This window comes from Ambystoma mexicanum, chromosome 14 (assembly GCF_040938575.1).
Source record: "Ambystoma mexicanum isolate Mex_15411 chromosome 14, UKY_AmexF1_1, whole genome shotgun sequence".
In the NCBI taxonomy this organism is placed as follows: Eukaryota; Metazoa; Chordata; class Amphibia; order Caudata; family Ambystomatidae; genus Ambystoma; species Ambystoma mexicanum.
Genome location: NC_090940.1, coordinates 218,802,631 through 218,827,523, shown reverse-complemented (window position 1 = coordinate 218,827,523; position 24,893 = coordinate 218,802,631). Strand labels below are relative to the sequence as shown.

Here is a 24,893-nt window from a genome sequence, read left to right as displayed (position 1 = left end):
AAAACCACACTTGAAACCCTAGGAGTCTTGCCCTGCCATAGATATGCAGATTTCGAAGGGATTGTGTCCTCCAACGTATTCCTTATCTTTGATAATTCGTCTCCAGCTTGCTGGCCTCGGAAACATTTTTCTCAGTAGAGTGCGCTGCGCATCGACGTCCGTCGAGTTGGTGTCCCTCGACAGCCACCGTATCAGCGCCGACGTCACCATGCCCATATATAGCCACGCGCAGCTTCCGTTGCTCAGTTCCGTTTTTCCACACTTTGTGGTGCCTCGGAATATCGTTGCTCATTTCTTCAGTCAAATATACTTCATTATTCCTCGTGAATACCGACTCGTACTCGATGGCTTCCTCATCCGAATCGACGACTCCACGGTCCGGCTTCAAAAAATGTCGAGACTGTGAAAAGAAAATGTCGTTGACGGATCCTCACAGGATCCGTTTGTGGTGCCTGGGAGTCGAGCACCATTGTTCGGAGTGCGAGGACTGTATGTCCATGACGACGAAAGCCTTGAAGGAACGTAAGGGGAAGCTCGAGAGAGGTAAGGCAGTTAAAACTTCTTCAAAGGTTTCTTCGGCAGAGTCGAGACATTCGTCTCCTCGCCATCACAAAAGACATTCTCATTCTAGGTCTCGAAGCAGTTCCCATCACTCTTCGAGATCTAAGCATTCAAAAAAGAGATGTCGAAGATCCCCTTCCCCGTCTTCTTCTTCCGTTTCCCCGAAAAGGGTCTCCTGCCCCACAAAACATAGCTCTCAGGCTGAGTGGGAGGAATTCAGGAAAAAGATGCTTAGCGTCTCCGAGAAAGCAGCCTCGACCCCCTCGAAGACTGCTGAGGGTGATACCCTGGGTGAAAGAGCCGAAAAATCAAAACGCTGCAAGTCGCAGCACCCGGCGCAAGAAGTTACTCGAGAGCGTCAGGAACCCTCGAGTAAAGGCAAGGTCGCGTCTTCGACGCCGTCATCGAAGATCCCTTCGACGCATAGATCTGCGTCTTCGACGCCATTATCGAAGGGTTCTTCGACGCACAGGTCAGTCGATTCGACGCCGTCGCCGACGCCGAGAAAGGACAAACCCACGCCCACCTCACAGCCTGTGGCCATACCCAGAGCCTCGATCACGAGAATGTCATCGACAGCCTCAAGTAGAATTCAGATACTCTCGAGTTCCTCGAGGCCTCTACCAACTTTCTCGACGCCTTTTTCGATGGCTTCGAAGCCTTTAACGTCCGCGTCGACGACATCAATGTTTTCTCAGCTAATTATGACGAATTTGGCCCCTTCTTCTCTGGAAATGGGATTTATACCATTTCCAAGATCTGATCATTCCAGAGCCTTAGCATCTATTTATGACGAAGGGGACAATTCGGATCAGGAGAGACCTTTTGAGTTGCAGGGATCTGCAACTCCTATACCAGAGGAATTTACCTCTGAGGAAGGTAGGTTTAAGGACCTCCAAGAATCCTTACATGAAGCGAGTGGGTCGGACACTTCCCCAGAAGTGGAATTTGCCAAACCAGACCCAGGGGAACATGCTGAAACCCCTTATAGAACCTTGATGGCAAGGATAATAGAGTTTATGGGGTGGTCTACACCCTCACCTGCGTTTCAGCAAGACGACCTCTCAGACATTTTGGTTAAAGGTCCACAGGAGGATCCTGTGGTGCCATTTCATGCGGCATTACAAAGGAAAATACTGGCAAACTGGGAAATCCCTGAGGTGGTTAACAAAAAATGATCAGCCAAGTATAGGGTGTCTACTGCTGACCCTGAATATTTATCCAAACACCCAACTCCGGAGGGTCTGGTTGTTCAGGCAGCAACTTCATCAGGTAGTAACTCAGCTTACCCTACTGTTCCACAGGACAGGGATGACAAGAGATATGACTCTATGGCCAAAAAAGTCTTTTCTGCATGTAGCATGGCGTTGAAGTCCATCAATGCTACTTGTACGCTCGCAAGGTTCAGCCACACACTTTGGGAATGTGCTTCATCAGCGGCTGACTGCCTCCCGGAGGGAGAAGAAAGGGAAGCGTTTCTTAACATCATTAAGGATGGTAAAGACTCAATGTGTGAATCCCTTCAAACTGGCATTGATTCTGCAGACAGCATCAGCAGGGCCATGGCGGCAAGTACAACAACCCGGAGATTAGCCTGGTTGCGAAAGTCTGGTTTTGCTCCAGATGTGCAAAGCAGATTCTTGAATATGCCCTTTGACGCCTCTTCTTTGTTTGGTAAGAAGGCGGATGACAGTTTAGAAAAGCTTCAAACATCAAGGGCAGCAGCAAAATCCCTGGGAGCTGCAATCCGTCAGACACCATATTGCCCTTCAGGAAGCTCTTGGAGAAGTAAGTCCTTTCGCTTCTATTCCGCATTCGGAAGAGGCAGAGGACAGCCGGTTCAAAGGGGTCAGAAAAAATGGACCCGAGGTGGACGGGCTAAAAATACAAGAGCCGCAGCAGCAGCAGGTGCCTCTTTACCCTCGGCATCTGCATCAGCCGCCTCCAAACCGCTCTGAGGACTCTCCTCAAAAGACACCAGTAGGGGGCAGGTTAACTCAACATCTGACGGAATCGCAGGCTATTATGTCAGATGCTTGGGCATTGGAGACAGTTGCCCAAGGTTACTGCCTGCCTTTTCTACACATCCCTCAGAGTCATCCACCGGGGAACAGCTCTCTGAAAGTTCCAGATCCGCTCCTCTTGCAGGAAATCGTAGACCTGCTAAAGAAAGGTGCCATAGAACCGGTACCTGTAGCGGAGAGGAACAAGGGCTGGTACTCCCCCTACTTTCTCATCCCGAAGAAAGACGGAGGACTGAGACCTATCTTGGACTTACGAGAATTGAACAAGTTCCTCAGGAAGGACAAGTTCAAGATGGTAACTCTCTCTCAGATCCTTCAGACCCTCCAACTCCAGGACTGGCTGGTATCTCTGGACCTCCAGGATGCTTATTTCCATGTGCCAATCCATCTCAAACACAGGAAATACCTGAGGTTCGCAATTTGCGGCTCTCATTATCAATTTCGAGTTCTGCCATTTGGGCTGACCTCCGCCCCGAGGGTCTTCACCAAGCTAATGTCGGTAGTGGCTGCAAGTCTAAGGAGGGAAGGGATTCACGTCTACCCCTACCTAGACGATTGGCTGATCAGAGCTGTATCTCCGGAACAAGCTCAGATCCAGCTAGATTATGTCTGCCACTTCCTTCACAAACTGGGCTTCTCCCTCAATTTAAAGAAGTCACAGATGATACCATCACAGAGACTCCAGTTCATTGGAGCAGTCCTGGACACTTCCCTGGGAAAAGCCTCGCCACCAGAGGTGAGGGCTCAAGATATTCTGCAGATGGTCACCAAGTTTCAAAATGCCCAACGTCTCCCAGCCTTCTACTTTTTGAAGTTTCTAGGCCTCATGGCATCCTGCATCTTCCTTGTGCCAGAGGCTCGCCTGAGATTGAGATCTCTTCAGTGGGCACTGAGAACTCAGTGGTCGCAATTCTCAGGGAGAATGACAGACCTTCAGGTTCTGGACAAGGTGGCTCGAGACCTTCAATGGTGGGCCTGCCAGGAGAACATCTTGAAAGGAGAACTGTTTTGGCAACCGTGGCCGGAGATAACAGTAGTCACAGATGCCTCACTCACGGGGTGGGGAGCCCATACCAACGACTTGACCATCAGCGGTCGTTGGTCTCCATTAGAGTCCAGACTACATATCAACCTGTTAGAGCTGAGAGCAATGAGACTAGCGCTGGAGGCTTTACTGCCATCTGTACAGGGGAAAAATGTCCTGATAATGACGGACAACACAGTGGCCATGCACTACCTCAACAAAAGAGGAGGCATAGGATCACTGCCCCTGTGCAGAGAGATGATGCAGCTCTGGTTTTGGGCAATTCAAGAAGGAATCTCTCTATCGGCAGTTCACCTAGCCGGAGAGAAGAACTTGAGAGCGGATGCTCTGAGCAGGCAAGGCACAGTCTCCCACGAGTGGGAACTAGCTCAGGAAGTCCTTCAGAAGATCTTTGCCTTTTGAGGCTCCCCTCAAGTGGATCTGTTCGCCACCAGTACCAACAGGAAGTGCAATCTGTTTTGTTCAAGGGAATTTCCCCTGAGAGGAGCTGTAGGGGACGCGTTTGTAGTGGACTGGGAGTTTCCACTCCTGTATGCGTTTCCACCAGTCCCTGTCATTCCTCAAATGATCAGGAGGTTGAGAAGATTTCGTAGGACCATGATCCTAATTGCCCCAGACTGGGCCAGGAGAACATGGTACCCGGACCTTCTGGACATGTCCATCTGCCCTCCAATTCGCCTTCCACTCAAGGAGAATCTTCTCTCACAGAAGGGAGGTCAGGTTCTCCATCCAGACATCAGAACCCTCAACCTTCACGCTTGGCTTCTGAAAGGTTGAGATACAAGGATTGGGACCTCCCTGATGACGTTATGGAGGTGTTGCTTTCGGCCAGAAGGCCAGCAACAAAGTCTTTATACCGCTGCCGTTGGAGCAAATTTTGCAGCTGGTGTAGGGAAGAGAATATTGACCCCTTTTCATGTGGTACACCAACGGTGTTATCCTTTCTACTCTATTTGGCAAATTCAGGCCTTCAAGTTGGCACTATCAAAGGCTATCTCGCAGCGCTATCGATCTTCAAGCGCACTGCAGAAGAGCTATCGTATTTCAAATTACCCTTAGTAATACAATTTCTAAAGGGATTAACTAATCTATATCTTCCAAGACCATTCCAAGTTTCCTTATGGGACTTAAATTTAGTCTTAAATTTCCTGATGGGTACTCCTTTCAAACCACTCCACTCTTGTTCGCTAAGATTTCTCACCCTTAAAACTGTCTTATTAGTGGCACTAACATCTGCTAGAAGGGTGAGCGAATTAAAAGCTCTATCTTGTAAACCCCCTCATACAATTTTTCATAAAGACAAAGTTGTCCTACAGGTGAAGCCTAATTTCCTCCCAAAGGTGGTTTCTGAATTCCACATCACTCAGAAATTTACCTTACCTTCATTCTATCCTCCTCCCCATCCGGGGAAAGAGGAAGAAACGCTACACAGGCTGGACCCAAGGCGGGCTTTAAGCTTTTACATCAGCAGACTTGCTAGGATTAGGCAAGCAGACCAACTGTTTGTAGGTTACTCAGGGCACAAATTGGGACTACCAATAACAAAACAGACCATTTCCAGATGGATTATTTTTGCCATTCTGGAATGTTACAAACTAGCAGGGAAAGAGCCTCCTCAAAATCTTAGGGCTCATTCAACCAGGGGTATCGCAGCCTCGTCAGCCCTCCAAAGAGGGCATCCGGTTCGAGACATATGTGCGGCTGCCACATGGTCGTCCGCACATACCTTCACAAGATTTTACAACCTGGATTCCTCCTCTAGTCCAGAGACTAGGTTTGGCAAAGCAGTATTACATTCTGTTCATTCCTAAAGGGAAACATGGCGTTTTGACGCCCACCTCCAATCACACACCAGTGCTATGGGAGTCTATCAAAGATAAGGAATACGTCAGAGGACACAATCCCTTCGAAGAACAAGTTACCTCTTACCTGGTAACGTTCTTTCGATGGGATGTTCCTCGGACGTATTCCTTATCGCCCCTCCCACCCATCCCCGCAGTAATACTTCGCTTGTGGTTGCAGTTTACGCTCCTTCAAGGTCAATAACCAATTCAGGCATGACTTATTTTATGCTACAAAACGGAACTGAGCAACGGGCGCTGCGCGTGGCTATTTATGGGCATGGTGACGTTGGCGCCGATACGGTGGCTGTCGAGGGACACCAACTCGACGGACGTCGATGCGCACCGCCCTCTACTGAGAAAATGTTTTCCAAGGCCAGTAAGCTGAAGACGAATTATCAAAGATAAGGAATACGTCGGAGGAACATCCCATCAAAAGAACGTTACCAGGTAAGAAGTAACTTGTTCATCTCTTTCATCAGGGATTTGAAGAAAGCTGATGGGATTCAAACCGGTATCGCTTGAAACAGATACAGAAGTTGTGGTAAAATGGACATCTTAATCGCTGTTTTCCTACCCCACCAAGATGATAAGGCTTCCTTCTTGCCAGTTCCCGTTTAATCTGTTCTAGCATTTGGGGATAATTTTACAAGTATAGATCTTGTATCTTGTTCGTCAATGTGATCTCCAGGTATTTAACCCCTCTTTTCACTGTCTGCAGCTGTAGGTTGGAAGCTACTGATTGGATGCGCGTACCATTGCCCTTAACATTGCCCGCCAGTATCAAGACCTCTGATTTTTGTGCATTCATTTTAACCCTGACAGGGAGCCGAATGTTTCAATCTCCTGCATCAGAGTCAGGAGTGATTTTTACTGATCCCCCATAGCTACCAGCATGTCATCCGCATACGCAGCGGTTTTATGCGTTTTATGCTTGAGTCCTGCGATGTCTATACCTTTTATTCCCTGATTATTTCTTATTTGTGCCAGTAATGGTTCCAAAAATATAGTGTATAGTATGGGGGACAATGGGCAACCTTGTTTTGTCCTTCTCGATATAAACCTTATTGTTGTACAGGCTACAGTTCACTGCCACTCGTATGGTTGGAGAATTATAGTTTGCCTGAACCATTTTTTATAAAGGATTCCCCCACTCCAATTTTCGGCATTATGTGGAACAGAAAGGTCCACTCTACGCGATCGAACGCTTTCTCTGCGTCTAATGCCAGCAGTATAGCAGGGGAGTGTGTAATTCCTACTTTTTCCACCAGATGGAGGACCCTTCTAATATTGTCATGCGTTTGTCTTCCCGGGGCAAACCCAGAATGATCTTGGTGGATCAATTTGGGGAGGACCTGCGAGAACCTGGAGGCTAAGATTTTAGTGTATAATTTTGCATCCAGATTTATCAACGCAATTGGGCGATATGAACCAGGAAGTTGCGGATCCTTCCCCTGTTTGTGAATTACCAGCATCTTAGCCTCATTCATCGATTGCATGACATTACTTTTATCTTTGAAGGTGTTAAATAACTCTGTAAGGACCGGAGACAATATATCCCTGTATACTTTATAAAATTGGGCAGTCCGGACCAGGGGCTTTATTTCTAGGGATGTCTCTAATTGCTTTGGAGACTTCTTCTTCAGTGATGTCTGTCAGGCTTTATCTTCAATCAGGATGTTGTCCGCGGAAGCTGCTGAACCTCCGCAGTCCCCTTTGGATGCTAACCTCTTAACTGGTAACAAACCGTTCAGCTGAGAGCATCCCCAAGGGAAATGGGGAAAATGGGACAAAATAATAAACTTCAGGTTTGGCTCACTTCTTAATATCGCTTAACCTGTTGATAAAATAACAACAAATAAACTTTAGTCACTAACCTTTCTTTTTGTAGGCTCTGACTTCTCTTTATCGAATTGAATAAATAAACATGCCACCATACCTGAATATCCTCTATTGATAACTTAGAGGAAGTGTTTGTTTTCTTACTGAAGAAATAGTAAGTGTCTCTGATGCCATTACTATCTCCTTCAATTCAGAATTGGAAAACAGCTGCCTTTAACTCACTCTCAAAGTTCCATGAATTAGTTTTCTAGCAGTTCAAATTCCAAAACACACACACCCATCTGAAAATGCTAGGTCAGTTTCTGTGTGAATCTCTAGCTTTAACACAAATTCCAAATATGACACTCTTGCTTCTTCCTTTTAGAATTGTTTGCGCATGTGGAAAGAAAGCATTGTTCACTAATTAGATCTATTTGCTTGCGTATAAATATCGCTCTTCAAGGAAACGTTCACTTGACTCGATTAATGCGCATGCGTGAAGATATTCCTTTTCCTTCTGAAATGGTGCGCGCATGGGAACAGAGAATAGAGTTAAAAAAAATGGCATATGCACATGCGTAGTAGTTCAGTATTTCTCCCTCCTTAATTTAATTTGTTCACGTAGGAAAGAGGAAATTACTGAGCTCCGGACACAGATCCTTGAAGAGGCAGCTTAATGAGGAACGCGCGCCAGGTTAGAATGTTAGTAAATAAAACATAACGTTTCAGGTTCGCGTATCTATAACACTGTCACTTGCGCAGACAGTGGAAAATTTCTAGCGCTAACCCGGCGTTAAAAGGAAGCACAGTTACCGTAAGAAGGAACGGTGCTAAATACTTTTTATACGGCCGAAAAAACACACGACGCTGAAACAATGAACAGGCTTCCACACTCCGACTTGCCACGCTCTAAATATGTTGCACTGTTCATTAATAAAGAGTACTGTTCAAGAAATTCAAAAATAATGTCTTTAAAGAACAAAACTAACTAACTCTTTAAAAAAAAAAATAAGAAAACAGGAACTGGTAAATAAATTATATAGAAATATAACTCCTTCCTGAATTAAACAAAGTTCAGTTAAAATTATAAAGTCACTTAACTTGCTTCTTTCTTTTACCGGAACGTTTCTGACTTTCTTCTTGAATTCTCCAACACTTTCCTGATCCAAATAACTAAATCCTAGGCACAAGGGCCCAGCTAAAGTTTCTAAATCTTCAGAGCTTCAAACATAAGACCTTCCTGCTGGGCTGCTGACAATGAAAGGCAGTTTAGAATGTTCTAACAATGCCTTTCTTTTCCTTCTGACCAATCACTGATCCTTTTTGAAGTCTCCATTTTGGCTTGGGAAGCTCTCCACACTCTGCACTTAAAGTTAAGGCCCAAACCATAATTTGTGTTAATCATACACTCATTCCACCACATTCAACCAAACCCCATGAAACCTGACAATGTCCTCGTCCAGAAATTGTTTTTATCTCTTGGAAGATTTACCCCCTCTAGGTATGATTGTTGTTGCCCCCCGTCCGGACGATCGGAAGAGTATAGGCGTCGATAGAATTGCTCAACTATATCCCCAATTTCTGCCGATTGTGTTTTCCGATTGTGTTTTCCTTTGGCCTTCGTCATTCAGCAGCGCCCTTACCGTCTGGTCTTGCTTTTTACCTTTAAGTTGCCTGGTCAATAATCTATTGGCTCTATTTTTTTTTTTGATTATTTATATTTAGTTCAGTTACAAAGAAAATTACTTTGTAGAACCTTTACAAAATCAATTACAAAAAATAACAATAAAAAATTTACATTTCAATTATCATTTAAATTCATATTTCAACATAAAACTTTACATCATATTATTCACAGGTTGCAAAAATGGAGGATATTGTGTCATACACTTTATATCCTCCAAGTCTTAAAATTTAAGCAATTATTTTTCGATATGCTTACACAGGCTGACCAATTCAAATATCATCGGTTTGTGGGTGCCTTGCATCATGCGTGTCCATAAAAATTGCAAGCAATCTTCAAAATCTGTATTCACAAATTTCGAGAACCGATTTGTCCTCATTAAACTAAAATGTGGACATTCTAGTATAAGATGTTTCATTGTCTCAATCGGTTCCTTGCACGATGGAAAGCGACACTTCATTACCTTGGGTTCACCAGTTTTAGCCCAATTAGCAATTTGTTCTCTTGAATAGTATAGGTTTAACCTGTACCTAATATAGGCTTGTCGGGTATGGTTGCATGGAAATAAAACCACATGGTCATATCGGGGCATACGTCGTTTTAAGAACGCACCATACTCCCTGTACATGTGATATGTTGATATGGTATCGATTGTGTTCCTCCAGTCCTGTTCAAAAAGTTTCTTTTTTGCAAAAGCAGGACGTTGATATATACGTCTTCTATGGTAATACCTAAGGAATTCAAGATATGTTGCATACTGCTATTGTATTCCTTAAAGGAAGCAGAAAAGGAGGACTTCAACATACTGTTCAAATCACTGTACAAGGAGTTTGTGGGTGCAAAATGAATCTTAACGTAACCTGATATTTGACGCCATTTCCAGCGTGTGGATAGTGCAACCAACCCGAGCTCGTGACGTATCACTGCGTTTGGTATATTCAAGGGAAGGTGCATGGCAGATTTTATCAATGATCCTTGCGTGGTATTCAAAATTGCAGTAACATCTTTTAGACACATGTCAATGGAGTATAAGATGACCGATTCAATTTTTAGTGTAAAAAAGTCAATCAATGGAGTTAGTGAAAATTTGCAATATTTTGCGCAGATCATTTTTAGTTGAGATAATAAAGGCCGCGACTTATTTTTGATTAAGTCTGTCCAAGCTTTTAATGAGTTTTGATCGGTCAAGTTATAGCCGAGATATATCGCACTACAGGTACATGGGATTTGAGTTTTCATAATTTCCCATTTGTATCCCTTACTATTTTGTTTAGTACCAAATTTTAAAATGGCTGTTTTTGCAGGGTTTGGAGTGAGGTTGTGAGCAACTGCAAAGTCTTGAAAAAGCAAAAGCTTAATTTGCAATCCAGCAGGCGGAGGATCAAAGACTATGGTGTCGTCTGCGAACGCAATCCATTTAAGTCTTAAAGCACCAACTTTAACTGAGAATAAATTTCTGTGATCCCATTCCTTGTCAAGATCAGAAAGGTAAAGATTAAAGAAAATTGCGGCTAAATTGCACCCTTGTTTAAGACCAATGGATGTGGTGATGGGATCGGTTGTTTTACCATCTGCAGAGATTTTTATTTTATACGTGGTGTTAGTATGTAATTGAATAAACCAATATAGTAATACTGTAGGAATTCCCATTGATCTCAATTTATTCCATAAGAGGTTTCGTATGACGTTATCAAAAGCTGATGTCATGTCTATCATAGCCATATATACGGATTGAGAGGTCTTGCCTTTTATTGGCTCTATTTGCTCTTATGTAGTACCAGTGTTTCAACCGGAGCAGAAGTCTCTCTGCTTTCTTCGTACGGAAAGAGTCCAGTTGGCCTTAGACATGTCTCAGGGCTTTTTGTAGTTTAGATGTGGGTCTTTTCAATATTTCCACTTGGATCCTATTTATATTTGCCTCTAACTATTTTTCCCATTGTAGGTTCTGTTTCTCACTCTGACTCTTTAATGCTATTAGGTGTCCCTGTGTGACTGTCTTGAGCGCTTCCCATTGTGTTTCTTTAGACATCTCAGGTAGATTATTGCATGTGAGATATTTGTGTATTTGTTCCCTTAAGTTGTTCTCTAAAACTGGGTCCCTAAGTATTTCCTCTGGGAGTCGCCATCTCCATAATCCTTAAACTTTCGGAGCCAGTGCTAATTCAGCCCACAGAGGAGCATGCTCAGAGAGTGAAATGGTGCCTATCTCTGATTTCTGTATTTTCCCCAGGATACTTGTTGATGCCCAGAGATAATCTATTCTTGACATGGTGTTGTGAACATGTGAGAAATATGTGAAGCCTAGTTGGTTGGTGTTAATATGCCTCCAGATATCTGTCAACGGTAGGTTAGTCATTTTCTTCTAACATAACGTTTTTGATGGTGCTCCCTGTCTCTGCTGTCTGGGACCCGGAGTTCCATGCTATATTCAGATGCCCTCCTAGGAATATCTCCCCTGTGGTGAATTGTTCTCATTTATCTAGTGTAGCTTTCAGGAATCCTTCCTGACCTGCATTTGGGGCGTATAGCGAGGCTAACCTAGGAGGGTATCATACTATTTTTGAGTTCACAAATAGACATCGTCCCTGTTTGTCCTCCTCTGTCTGGAGTATCTGTATGTTCAAAGTGTCTCGGAATGCGATCAGAACCCCTGCTTTTTTTTCCTTGTGTGTTGACCTGTAGTATCTGATTATACCCTCTCAACCGTAGCTTATTTTTGTCCTGCCCTCTAATGTGTGTTTCCTGGAACATTATTATATCATATTTCCCCTGCTTTAGGATTTGCTCCACTTTCCTCCTCTTAACGGGGGAGTTTAACCCACAGATATTATATGTCAATATCTCTATCCCCATCCTAACACAGAAATTTGTGTTTCTATCTGAACTCTTCGTCGTATTGTCCAATCTTTGTGATTCTTTCCTGTCCCCCCCCACTTGTGATGCCCCCAACTTGCCCATAACCCACCCCGCCTCCCCCCTAAACTGCCCTGAGATGGACTCTGGTTTCTATGATCGCTCTGGCATTGCGTGGTCTGCGCCATGCCCACCATTCCTCAGGGATAACTTGTAGGGTATCCTAAAACCCTTTGGATTCCAATAAGCGATCCCAGTGCACTCCTCCCCCTTCTCCGCACCTGAAGTTGTGGAATACTCGCTCTACCATCGTGATGCTTGCCCAGACTGGAGCTTCTTTCAAGTTCGATTCCTCACTGGCGTTTGTATCTTGGGCTTTCTCGGGATCATTTACTTTTTTTTCAGGTGTCCTTTCAGTTTCTTTTCATTGCCCTTCCATTCCCATGATGAATTCCTCTGGGGTGTTCGCACTTTGTTATGTCCTTGAGTTTCTCCTTCTTGATCTTGCATCTCCGGTATTTTTCTCCCTTCTTCGCATGTTGTCACCCTTCGTTATTTCCCTTCCCATGTGAACAATAATCTGAACGGGAATGTCCATTTATATCTGATTTGCTTTGCAGCTAGATGTTTTACGACAGGGCCCATTTCCCAGCGTTTCTGGAGAGTGGTCTGCGCCAGATCTTGATATAGCTGGATTTCCTTTCCGTTCATTCTGATGTGATCCATGGTGCGGGTTCTTTTCAAAATTTGTTCTTTTTGCGAGTAAGAAGTCAGCACCACCAGCACGTCCCGGGGCTGGGTTCCTGGCTCCCCTAATCTTTTGGGGCCCACTCAGTGTACTCTATCTATAGCAACTTTCTCCTCGTCCTTTGCATCAAGAATGTCCTTGAATACTTGCTGGACTGTCTGTTTCAGATCTCTCTCCTCCACTGTTTCCACCATATTTTTTATTCTTATGTTCGCCCTTCTTGATTGATTCTCCAAATCTTTGCATCGTATTTTGAGATTATAAATCCATCGCACCAGGTGTTCTTCGGTCTCTGCATATTGTTGTGCTTCTTCGTCTAGGTTTTGCGTTATTTTTTCCAACGTGTCGGTCCGCTCACCTAGACTTGTCATATCTGTTCTCAACTCTTGTAATGCAGTTTTCATATTGTCTTTCATGGACTCACATTGAGTCTGCATCGTAGCCATGAACTGGGCTTGAAATTCCCCAAACCACTTTTTCATATCTTTTCTAGACCCCATGTCAAAATTCCCTACTTCTGTGTCCGGCTTTGTAGATTCCCCCTCTTGGTTTTTCTTTTCCGCAGATGTTGCTGGTGTGGCTGTCTCTGCCCCCCAGAGTCGTGGCAAGCTCTGCTCCTGCTTCTTCTGGGGTGTCCGTTGAGTGGGTTGCGCTCTTCTACCCCTTGACTTTGACATATGTGCTATTATCCGTCCCCTTCCCCCTTATCTGTTTCCCTTTCGTGCTGATCTACAGATATCTTGATATGGACTTTCTTAATATGTTTCTTCTCTGTCTCTGTCCCTCCCCTGAGTAGAGATCCTTAAGGGAGTTTTGTGTCCTGTAAGCGTAAACTTTCAGATTGTCTTTCGTTTGCCCCACTATGCAGGGTCTGATTTTCTGCTGTTGGTCTGATGCCAGATATATGCTGCGCTTCCCTGGGAGGGATGAATCCCTTGCTTCTGAGTGGCTCTTATGTATTCACGTTATGAAGTGCCCCCACTGTGTCCCTCTGACTCCTCTATGGTTCTGGCCACTGTTTAGCCCCTGGCTCTTGTCCTGGATTCTGATATCATTGTGAACCGTGGGTGGGGGAGGGGATATCCTCTGGTCGTCTCTGAGGCTGCTCTTCTGTATTCTGTGCAGACCGGAGGAGTGTTATTGATTTAGAGGAGGTGTCTGCGTATTAATATCGTCTCTCTTCACGTTCTCACCCTGTGTAGAGGAAGGGGGCCACGAGTTTCCAGCCATCAAGTGGTCATACACTCCGTCTTCAGGATCCGGATCCACCGTACCTTGGGTGCAATGTAATCCTTTTTGTTCCAGTCCCTCACGTCGAGCAGCTACGGGCTGTCCGTGGGTGTTGCCTGCGGCGTATTCAATATGGCGGTCCGTATCGTATCTCCGAAGGCGCCGCTGTGGATCGGCTTGCTTCTCCGACCCCATCTGGGCGTGTCACTGTCCCTTTAACTGCAGACCTTCCAAGTGTGAGTCCCTGAGTCTGATTCCCAACCTTCTGCTGTTCTTGGCGGCGGCCTCAGTGAGGTGCTTGCTATACCTCGCTTCTCCGTTCAGACAGCCTTTCGCCTCGATGTCCCGAGCTGCGCAGTTGATCGCGTCAGCCTCTTCTTTTCTCCCACACCGTTGCTCCGCATCTGGTTGAGTGGATCCTTCAAAGGGTCCGCTCATGCAGGACGAGTTTTCTGCTTCTTTGTTCATCTTTGTTGTTGCGGCCTAGGAGGGGGGTCGGAGCCGCACTCAGGCACATCTTCTCCGCATCGCCGCCATCTTGGAATCCTTTTGTGCCACTTTTAATCGAATGATTCCCAGATTTTCTTATCCTTTTCTGAGAACCCTGCATTCTACCATTTGTTCTTGCCTTATGGCTATCCACACCTGGAGCGTGCTCACCTCCATCTTAATTTCTCTGAAAACTGAAATTCTATTATTGACCTCTTCCTCACCACCGCTTTGCTCCACTCCTACTGGCCTTCTTCCCCCTTCCTTCCTTTCTTTCTCTTCTTCTGCTCGTAACCCCAGCATTATCTTTCACTCTTCTCTTTCTTTGTCCCTTCACATCATTAACACTGCTCATATCTGTCACTTCCAACTTTATAATCTTGCTGCCCATCCTTTCCTTTCCTTTCAGGCCACTAAACTGCTTATCTCTTTGATTATTTTCTCAATCTCTTTTTTGACAGTTTTTATTGGCATTTAGTATAGAAGAAACAACAAAAAAACAATCCGAGCAATTTCCCACATCGTAACCATGCCCCCACAGCCCCAGCCCGTATACTAATCATCACGTATTTGATGATTTGTTTGATAATTGTAAAAAGTTCAAGCCTGTTCATTGTTCTAAACATTTCCCACTCGCTTTATCGCTCCCGTTTGTAATCGTCTCACAAGTACCATTTCCCTCTCCCATCTTCAAGGCGGTAGATCATCAGGTAAGGTTTGCAAGTCATTAAGAAGCGTGCCTCATTCTAACTCCAAATCACTCATGCCTACTCTCCTCCTTTGCTCGTGTATTATCAGTTTCTCTGCTGCCACCCATCTCTACAAATCTTTCAGCCATTTGCTCAACGGGGGACATTTTGGGGCCTTTCCAGGAGATAGCCATCCAAGGTCTAGCCAGTCATAATAGGCTACACCCTCTCTTTTTCCTCTTGGTAAGATCCCCAGCAAGCAGATTTTAGGAGAGCATGCAAACGGTTCCCCATCAAATTATTTATCTTGCTAGTCACATTGCGCCAGAAGTCCTGTATTACCAGACACTTCCACACCATATGCCAGAAGACTGCTGAATCCCATCCACACTTGGGACATCTGTTTGAGTTGTCCAGATTCATCATGTGTAGTTTCTGAGGGGTCATGTATTCTCTATATAAACGATTGAATTATATTAATTTAAAGCAGGCACTCCTGAACACTTTATTAATCCGGGAGCAGATTTTGGTCCACATGCCTTTCCGATTTCTCGTTTACATTTAGAGGAGATTGGGCTCCACTGTCCTGAAGTGCAGTATATAACCCTGATCTCGCATTTCTTTGAGTGCCTATGTTCAGTATGGCATTCAGAATTGGGGTGATTGGAGGTTCCTCTGGTAGAGAATCCCATTTTATCACCAGACCCTTAGTCAGACTTACGAAGTTCAAGAATTGCCCTCCCGGCATCCCGAATTTCTTGGCTTACTCTGCAAACGGTAATAAACACCCTCCTTCAGATAGGTCTCCCATCATGAGACATCCTGCATTAGTGCATCTGTTATCTCCAAATTCCCTAATTACTACCGCTATCCGAGCGGTCGCCCTTAGGGTCATGTCAGCACTGTAGCCCTCACCTATTCGCAATTAAACACACGTTCTCTTCCATGCCCGTTGGACCACCTGTGTAAGGCCTGACGTATGCCTACCTCCCATTTCTCTCAAAAGCAGTTCCATCCCTGTGAAATGTCTTGGGGGGGCTTCCTGAGAGGCAGTCTGTCAGCTCCTGCATCTCTAGAGTCCCATCTAGCTGCATGCTGGTTCACTAAAAAGTACAACTCGAAGTCTGGGAGGTCATCTTCCCCCAGCCCACAGGAATTCTGAAATGTTGCTGTCTATAGCGCATTAAAAAAGATGGCCTGATCATGAAGGGGGTATTAGCAAACAAGTAGAGCAACCTGGGCAGGATGACCATTTTACATGCTGCTATCCGTCCCATTAAATACAGTGGAAGTTTCTTCCAAAACACTATTCTCTCCTCTATGCTGGTTAGTGCCCTGCCCATGTTATACTGGAACATATCCACCGCAGTATGACGGATCTGTATTCCTCAGTATCTGAGTCTTTCTCCCTTCGCTGGTAGTTCCCTTACTGCCCCCCCCCCCCCCAAGGCTTATGAAAGAAAGACCTAGGCCAAAACTATACCCAACCCATTGAAATATGAAAATGCCATATTGCAATAACGATAAAACAAGTTACAAAAATGCACATTCGCTAAACTGCGTGCCAGGTTAGGAGATATGAGGCATAATGTCTTTTAAATTTTTGTTATCGTTATTGCAATATCCCATTTTCATATTTCAGCAGATTTGGTATACTTTTTACACTGCTGTGAAGTTAGAGATTAGTGTTACACATCATTCTGGCATCGGAAGTCTTAAGACCATTAAGCGTTTGATCTCCTTTTGTGTGACTTTTTTGTTTGTTTGACTCTTCTAGCGTGTAACTGGATCTGCCTTGATGCTCTCGGGTGTAGGCGCTTTATAAATGAAAAAATAAATAAATAAATTAAGCACAAGCCTAGAGAATTTATTTTTGTGACTATGAGGAGTCATCTGGCATATAAGGGTTTTAGACACTTTAGGAGAGGAACTATAGCACACTGGCATTCTGACAAAAAAACACATTTTCTGCTGCTTGAATTTTCCCATAGGTGCATGCAGTGTCAGTGATCATGTGATTTAGTTGTGTTCGGATTATGAAAAGTGCAACATAATCAAATGCATTAATGATAATTGTGTTTTCTTTTTTTCTTTTTTATTTCCCCCACTCATGCACGCCTCATATACATGTACTGCAATTTACATTTTATGACAATGACACCATGCTATTTGTGTTGTAAAGTTCGCCACATTCTTGACATTTAATTGTGGGTTGATGATCGGACCGATTGTCTGATATCTTGTTTGTATGGCTTATGCCCCGATGAAGGACCACTCTGGTCTGAAATTCATTGGTCATTGGCAGCTCCCAAAATACTATTGAATTAAATGGGTCCCTTTTTAAGCCTGAAGCACACAAGTATAATATGTTAAACTGGTTGTAGCATGCTTGTACATATAATTATCAGCAACTGTTCACCACAATAAGTGGATAGGGTTTGCAGCCCTCACCCCAGGCCTGGTGACCTAGGTCTTTCTTTCAAAGTTCAGTTTGGGTGTTTGTTTGTTTCTTTGCTTATTTATTTGGTAATGCGCACCAAACCCTTAGGTAACTGGGCACATGTGCAGAGGTGCCTTTGGAGGGTTTGCACCCCACTAAGTAGTTAGGCACACCCCAGGTAACATATTTCTCTAGCAGTAAGAACCACGTGGTGCCGGCTCACAAATCCACTTTCCTCTACGGCTTCCGAGTGGGAAACTGCAGATTTCACCTAATTAATCCAGAATCCAGATGTTGCAGCACCTCTAGCATGTGTGCAATATGTGCCCACGCAGATTCTGTACGTACAAAATAGCATCGTCTGCATGCAAGGAAATCACAAGAGTCCAGCAATCAATCGTTATTCTTGATCTCTAAATTAGTCCCTGGAAATGTCTGCTAGGGGTTCCAGTGCCAGGGCAAACAGGATCGGGGACAGGAGGCATCCTTGGCGCATTCCTCTCTCTTGCTGCCATCTGGAAGAAACGTCCCTACCGTTTCGGTTCCTTACATAATCTTATCCACTTCCTCATGTTCGTGCCCATCCCATACGGTTTTAAGACCTGAAAGAGTCAGACCCAATTATTTTCTCTAATCTTTGACTATTGCACTGCTCTCTTAGCCTTCCCTCTTCTCATCTTATCCCTCTTTACTCCATCTATAACTCTGTTGTCCGCTTACTCTTCCTACTACCTGCCCACTCCTCTATTACTTCCTCTCTTCTGTCTATCTCTTTCTTACAATTTGACTCTTCTTTCCACTTTCTTTTAAGTGTGCACATGGTCTTGCTCCCTCTTACCTTTCTTCTCTCATTTTATTCTTCTCCCTCGTCTTCTCCGGTCTCAATCAGTGTACCGCCTCTCTGTTCCTAAACTTCCCTGCACTGCCTCCTGCTTTCCTTCCTTTTTTCTTCTTGACCCCAAACATTGGAACTCTGTACCTCTCATCATCCGCCCTCTCTCTTCCCATTTTTCGTACCCACTTCAAAACTCACCTCCTCCTGCTACTTTTTTATACCTATTTTATTCTGTTCTGCTATGCATTTTACTGCCTACTTGACCATTGATTTTGTAATGTTGTTTATGTAATGATTGTTCAGCGCTTTGGCGAAAGCGCTTTACAAATGACAATAAAATACAAATACAAAATACACCAGGCTTCATACTTGTTTTTGTGCTATATTATGACTATATCAGTGTTAATCATTATCGCCGTTCCTTGCTCATAAATGTTTACGAGTCTACTTTTTTATTTTAGGAGCCACTAGAGGAGAAATTCTCCAATATTTCTCATCATACCTTTGGGTTAATGAAGGTAAGTGCAGGCTTGGAAAAACTGTTTCTGTAGAGTGGTTTGCAACTTGTTTCCTTGTTCTTTTATTTCATAAATGTCTGAAACTAAATCCTGTCTCTCAAGTGTGGTACTAGTAAATACAAGTAGATTGATAGCCTTTTGGATTCCATGTTCAGTTTTTTTGGGTTGTTTTGTTGTTTGCAAGACATAGGTTTTGCTTTAATCTACACAGTTTCGAGGTAGACACATGCAAGAAATAACTGCCTCATTACGAGTTTGGCGATGCTGCAGCAGTAAATTCACTGAAATACTGCCAAACGCGATTGCCATTACTGCTATTTGGTCCTGTGGATTTATACCGGGATTCCAAGTGGTGGTAGGGCGGTGTAAATCACAATTTCTGGAGCCCTTAGGACACCAAGGGGATATTGTCGGAATTACCATGAGTGCTAATTCCGCCACAGTAATTCCGCTGATTGTTTTGAGAGAAAGTGGAGGATTTACCTCTGGCTTTTTTCTTAAGGTAAGTCCTCCACTTTTCCTCCAAACTCAAAATACGGTAGTGTTGCAAAAAACAGCAGTGATTCTGTTTCTGACGTAAGCAAGTGGCAGCAACGGAATTACTACCACTTTTTTACTGCACCGCCAAACTCGTAACGAGGCCCAGAATTGATCCTTTTAAATGTAGACATGCGTATATTCCTCATAATTAACTACCTTTTCATGTTTCATATTCTCCAACCTCACCATAGGCTTTTTCCCTCATTGTTGCTTGGCAAGTCCAAATCTGAGGCCTCATACAGAATATGACTCGGATATGCCTCCTGCAATCCCCTGAACTTCTTTCCCGTTAGGGTGCCCCAAAGGCACCCTGTTAAAGAGCAACCATGATCAATTGGCTGTTTGTTCAACACTGGTTGGTGTCAGTTTAATTTTTTGTGAATGCAAGGGGTTACAGACTGCTACACAGCAGGATTCTCTAGAAGGAGCACCTGTGATAAAATCAACAGCTAAAACGTGTTCCCTGTGAAAAAATACATTGGATGAGGATGTGGCCATATGTGATTATGACCTCTACCTGCCTCGGATAAGCAAGTCCACAATGGCCAGAACCAGATTATAGATTCTGTGTGAATGTCTAGTTTTCCAGCTTCAATCCGCATCCTGATTGAAAGCCCAGCAAAGTTTGACTGTGGCAGCTCCCAGCAATTGGGTGGCTTCTAAAAGTTTGAAAGGATGCAACCGTTTTATTTGAAGGTGGATCCTCACTCAATTTTCGTACATAACCGTGCAGCCGCACCTTATTATATGAAGGAGGCTTAGTTTAACCTGGGTATTAGTCATGACAATAAGACCATGTCATATAGAAGAGGACTGAGCAGAAGCTATGCTGGATTACGATTCGCAAAAATTGTTTGGATGATGAAGTTTCATCAATGTGTAAGGACACCAGACTTCTCAAACGTACTATAGAGAATCAAGGAGCTAACGCTCCCTCCCCTTGGCAGAGAAGACAGTCAGGTTGCAAGCCTCAATATGTTTCTGCTGAGTGACAACATCACATGCCTGGTTCTGTTGACCGCTGTGAGTGTGGCTCACCCCCTGCCAGTGGAAGATGAACCCACATGTTGAATGAGCAGGATTTCCTGGTCACTCTCCCTGGGCCAGTCACCCAGTCACTACCAGGCCACTCCCGAAGACCGGCTGAAACTTTCAGATGCCTTTCCAAGTTAGGTACCCCTATTAAGTACATTATGGAACTGTTTGTAAGTGCAGGAGATAGCAGACCCACCTTCTGCAGATCCCACACTATTTGCAGACCTATTCAGGTCTGTGTACCGACTGATGAATTTCCTGAATCTGCAAACTTAAAAAACATGCAACTTGGAAATAATGTTAAGAAGGCCCATAAAAGACCTCCAGTGTGCTTACCTGTAAATAAGCATCAATCATGCTTGTTTCAGGGACATGCATTTCTCCCAGATACATCATACATACATCAAATACATGATGAGGGCTGATATAGGTGTAGGCTTGCACCATCAGCCTAAACCTGAGTTACAGGAAGCCGGAAGCCAGAGACTATCCCAGCCCATGAGCAGTTGGCAGTCACAGATGCAAACCTCAACCAAAGTACCACCCTGTGGGAAGGGGGATCTCCCTATTTAAGGCAGACAGCCCAGTTCAGAAGTGTGTGTTGCAGGAACAGGAGGCTTGAGCTGGAGACTCAAGAGCAGCAGAGACTGAATTGGCTAGAGAGACTTTGGCGAATACTGGAGAGCTGCAGGGAAGGTGGCTGGAAAGACAGAAAGACCAGAAAGATCTGGAGAGTTGGTAGCAGTGTAAAGGAGAAGGTGAACATTTCAGAGGAGAAGGAGGAGGCACTATCGGAAGGTAAAGAGGTATTGATAGCAAGAGACGTGGCACTGGTGGCAACGGATATGGGGTAGTTTAGCTGGTGGTAGTGGAAGCATTTGAGGAAGACCTACTTAGTAGAGAGGGAGTGGTGAAGAGGATAACAACCCAAGGTGGTATCATCAAGAAGACAAAATTGGATTCAGCAGAAGTTTGGAAGGTCAGGAGGAAGGTGTTTTCAACTGGAGGCTATGATGTCAGGACAGAAGCAGTTACTGCAGTAGGTGGTAGTGTCAAAAGGACCAGGATAGAAGTTTGGGATGTCAGGATGGAGGCATCTACTGCAGAAGGTGGTATTGTCAGTGAGAGATTTGAGGTGCTTGCAACAAGAGTTGGAGGTGGATGTGCTGGTGATACTGGCAAGCTTGTGGCGGTTAAGGCAGGGAGTAGTTGGGATAGCGACGAGGAGGTGGTGGAAATGTTGTTACTGAGGTGGGAAAGATGTGACTACTGCAAAAAGTCATACTGACAGTTAGGAAGAAGACTGTTTTCAGGAGGAACTGGTGGGCAAAGGTGATAGCAGGGACCAAAGTGAGACAAGCGAGCTTCAGGGAATTGATACAGAGTTTATTTAAGAGCTGTCAAGACAGCTTAAATACTGGGGAGTCTTAGGGAGAAATTGTTAGTAGGCGGGGGGGACAACTGTAGGTGGAAGTGAGGATGCCAGGGGCTTGGAGTGATGTGGACCGAAACACATCCAAGAAAAATACAAAAGCTCCCAACAGGTCAATTCAGCCCTAGGCAAAACCAGTTGATTGAAGGAGGAAGGCTAGGCAGTCAGGTGGGACAGAGCAAGATCAGATAAGAGAGGGGAAAAGAAGCAGTGCAGACAGGAGAAACTCCAAGGGACTGCCTCACCATCTCTCCCTAACTGTCACCATGAAGAATTATTTTCCTAACTCAATGCTTCCAGACACCTGGGGCTAGATAGTCTTGGGGTTTAGGTCCCTGGTATTCCTGTATGTAGCCATCTATCAGAACAGTGTGTAAGAACCAACAGAGGATTTCATAAAGAGGGTGGAGGAATCCCTCTTGAATTGGAAGCAATGCTTGGCATGGACACCTTTGAATTTCATCCCAGCTGGGACAGCTTGAGAATGGTGGAGAGACCAGGGGAAGATATTGTGAGAATCATGCCAGGCTGAAGAGAAAAATGGCAGATCCAAGGAGAAACAGCCAGATCCTTGATTGTTCAGATGATTATTAAAGGTCTTGACTGCAATATTAAGTTTTCCAGCTTCAATCCACATCCTGATTGAAAGCCCAGGAAAGTTTGACTGTGGCAGCCCCCAGCAATTGGGTGGCTGCTAAAAGTTAGAAAGTATGCAACCGTGTTATTTGAAGGTGGATCCTCACTCAATTTTCCTACATAACCTGGGGGTCTGCAGCCGCACCTTATTATACGAAGGAGACTTAGTTTAACCTGGGTATAAGTCATGACAAGAAGACCATGCCATATAGAAGAGGACTGAGCAGAAGCTATGCTGGATTACGATTCACAAACATTTTTGGATGATGATGTTTCATCAATGTGTAAGGACACCAGACTTCTCAAACGTACTATTGAGAATCAAGGAGCAAACACTCCCTCCCCTTGACAGAGAAGACAGTCAGGTTGCAAGCCTCAATATGTTTCTGCTGAGTGACAACATCACATGCCTGGTTCTGTTGACCGCTGGGTGTGTGGCTCCCCCCCCTGCCAGTGGAAGATGAACCCACATGCTGAATGAGCAGGATTTCCTGGTCACTCTCCCTGGTGTTATCCCTGGTATGCGCTGTGTGACAGCTCCCATAAGAAGCTTTGCCACTTGTTGGTGCATGGACCCAGGATTCGAAATTGAGATTTGCTGAGCAGGAGCTAAAACCAGTTCCTGGGTGTCGGGCATCACACTGTAGGCAGGTGCTACTGCAGGCAGGGGAGCCAGGAGCTACTAGAGATGCCCCTTTCACTTTGTGTCCATTTTGTAAGAACCATTGTGTTTACATTTATATTAGATGTTTTCTAATTCTTCTTTATTGAAATTCTCAAATGCTCAAATGTATTGTCATATTTACATGTTTGGAAGACACAAGTTGTCCCTAGGAGCCAAAAGTAGTTCCTGGTAGCTGTTGGTTTCAAGCTAATCAGGCTCTACTATGCTAGAAGCGGGAGCTAAATAGCTCCCAGCTGCTCTCAATTTCGAACCCTGTGGACCCTACATGAAGAGGTGGGATAGCCGGACACTCGGTACTATCGGTACAAATGCTACAATAAACCAAATATGGTAAGCATATTTCTAAGATTCAGAGGTGTACAAGTCTTTGCTGAAATGCAGTCACTGGATACAGACTAAATCACCTGGTACAGAAGCGATGCCGGCAGCAAACAGCACAACTGCGCTGTACCCCAGCTTTTGCAGTTTGACACCACCTTCTTCGATGGTTTTTCAGTTGTCCAGCAGGTTTTAGATAATACTCACTGCCACCAGAATCGTTTCTGATAAATCGAAGATCAGGACTGCCACAGTCAAACTTTAAACTTCTGAGGATCCACAGTTCTGACAATCAGTAGTCAGAAACAGCTGAATAATTGACTTCTAATGCAGACCTATGGCCTCCTGACAAGACACAATGTTTGTGCACAGGGCTCCTGCCAGATAAAATACAGATGGTGAATGACCGAATGTCCATTCATTTGGCCATCCACTTGAGCAGTACTATGTGGGGCCATCCACTCATCTCTACCCTTGAACACTGAAAAGACTCCATTTAAGTCTATTTGCCTGTAATCTGCCCAACATATATTCAACTTCACAGGAGGTTAAGTATTATTTTGTAATGGCATCACTATGTGGACGTACTCTTAATGTTATATTATATTACATTATACCTTGAAACCATCCTGTTCACCTCCCAAGATTTGACTGGATTCGTCAAACACTGCTACAATAAGCCAAGCCATGGAAAGCTTTTTGGAAACTCTGTAGTCTAATTTTGGGTCAGTTAATCTCACCCTCTGGGCACAGGGCTGGGAGGAAACATCCTAATAGCTTGTCTACCAGTGTTCAGTTGTAGAAACAAGCCTTTGTGTGGGCTTACTCGGTTGCTATAATTAAAAAAGAACAGGGGATTCGTTTTGGCGATTGTCCTGTGGTACGATACAATGGGTGAGCTAATTCGGAAGAAAAGGCCCAGTGCTACAATACATAACACCACTTTTAGGTTTTTGCTGTTGTATCTGATCATATGCAAGCATCCAGACCGCGTTCTCGTTATTGTGGTAGCAAAGAGTTACCAGCAACGCTTTTGAAGTGTTTCCATTAGTAGGTATACTAGTCTACGAGCACGCCAACAGAAACTGAAGATGCACCCTACAAGGTCTACATTTTCTGTTACAGCTTCATGTAGAGTTTCTTTCACAGCCACAGGTTCTTTCACAGCCACAGATCGAAGACGTTGCTGGATATTGGCATTCAAGGTTGCCCAGTGTCCACGACTTCCCAGGTCAACTTTCCTGTAGAAATAACAGACAGGTGCCTTGGGTGCAGGAGTCTTGAAAGTTTGCATCTCATCCTCCCGGGTCAAGGGACGATCCGAAATGAAGCTGGAGAGCTGGAAGGTTTTGAATTAATCATAATTGCTGGCATTGGTCTGGGCAACCATCCAGAGAATCCCATTTCAGCCTGCCATGCCATTTAAGGAGGGAAAAGACTATATGCAAATCAGGCTTAGTCCCATGCCA

General features: G+C 44.5%; 1 protein-coding gene across 4 annotated transcripts in view; it reads left to right on the top strand.

Annotated features, from left to right (window-relative positions):
- Positions 1-24,893, top strand: part of CDKL1 (cyclin dependent kinase like 1) — a 1,210,180-nt gene that overhangs the window by 935,112 nt on the left and 250,175 nt on the right. For all 4 annotated transcript variants that reach the window (XM_069638983.1, XM_069638981.1, XM_069638982.1 and 1 more), the window contains exon 8: positions 18,722-18,778. In XM_069638983.1, the coding sequence (XP_069495084.1) occupies positions 18,722-18,778 (57 nt within the window). The remainder of the gene's footprint in view (positions 1-18,721; positions 18,779-24,893) is intronic.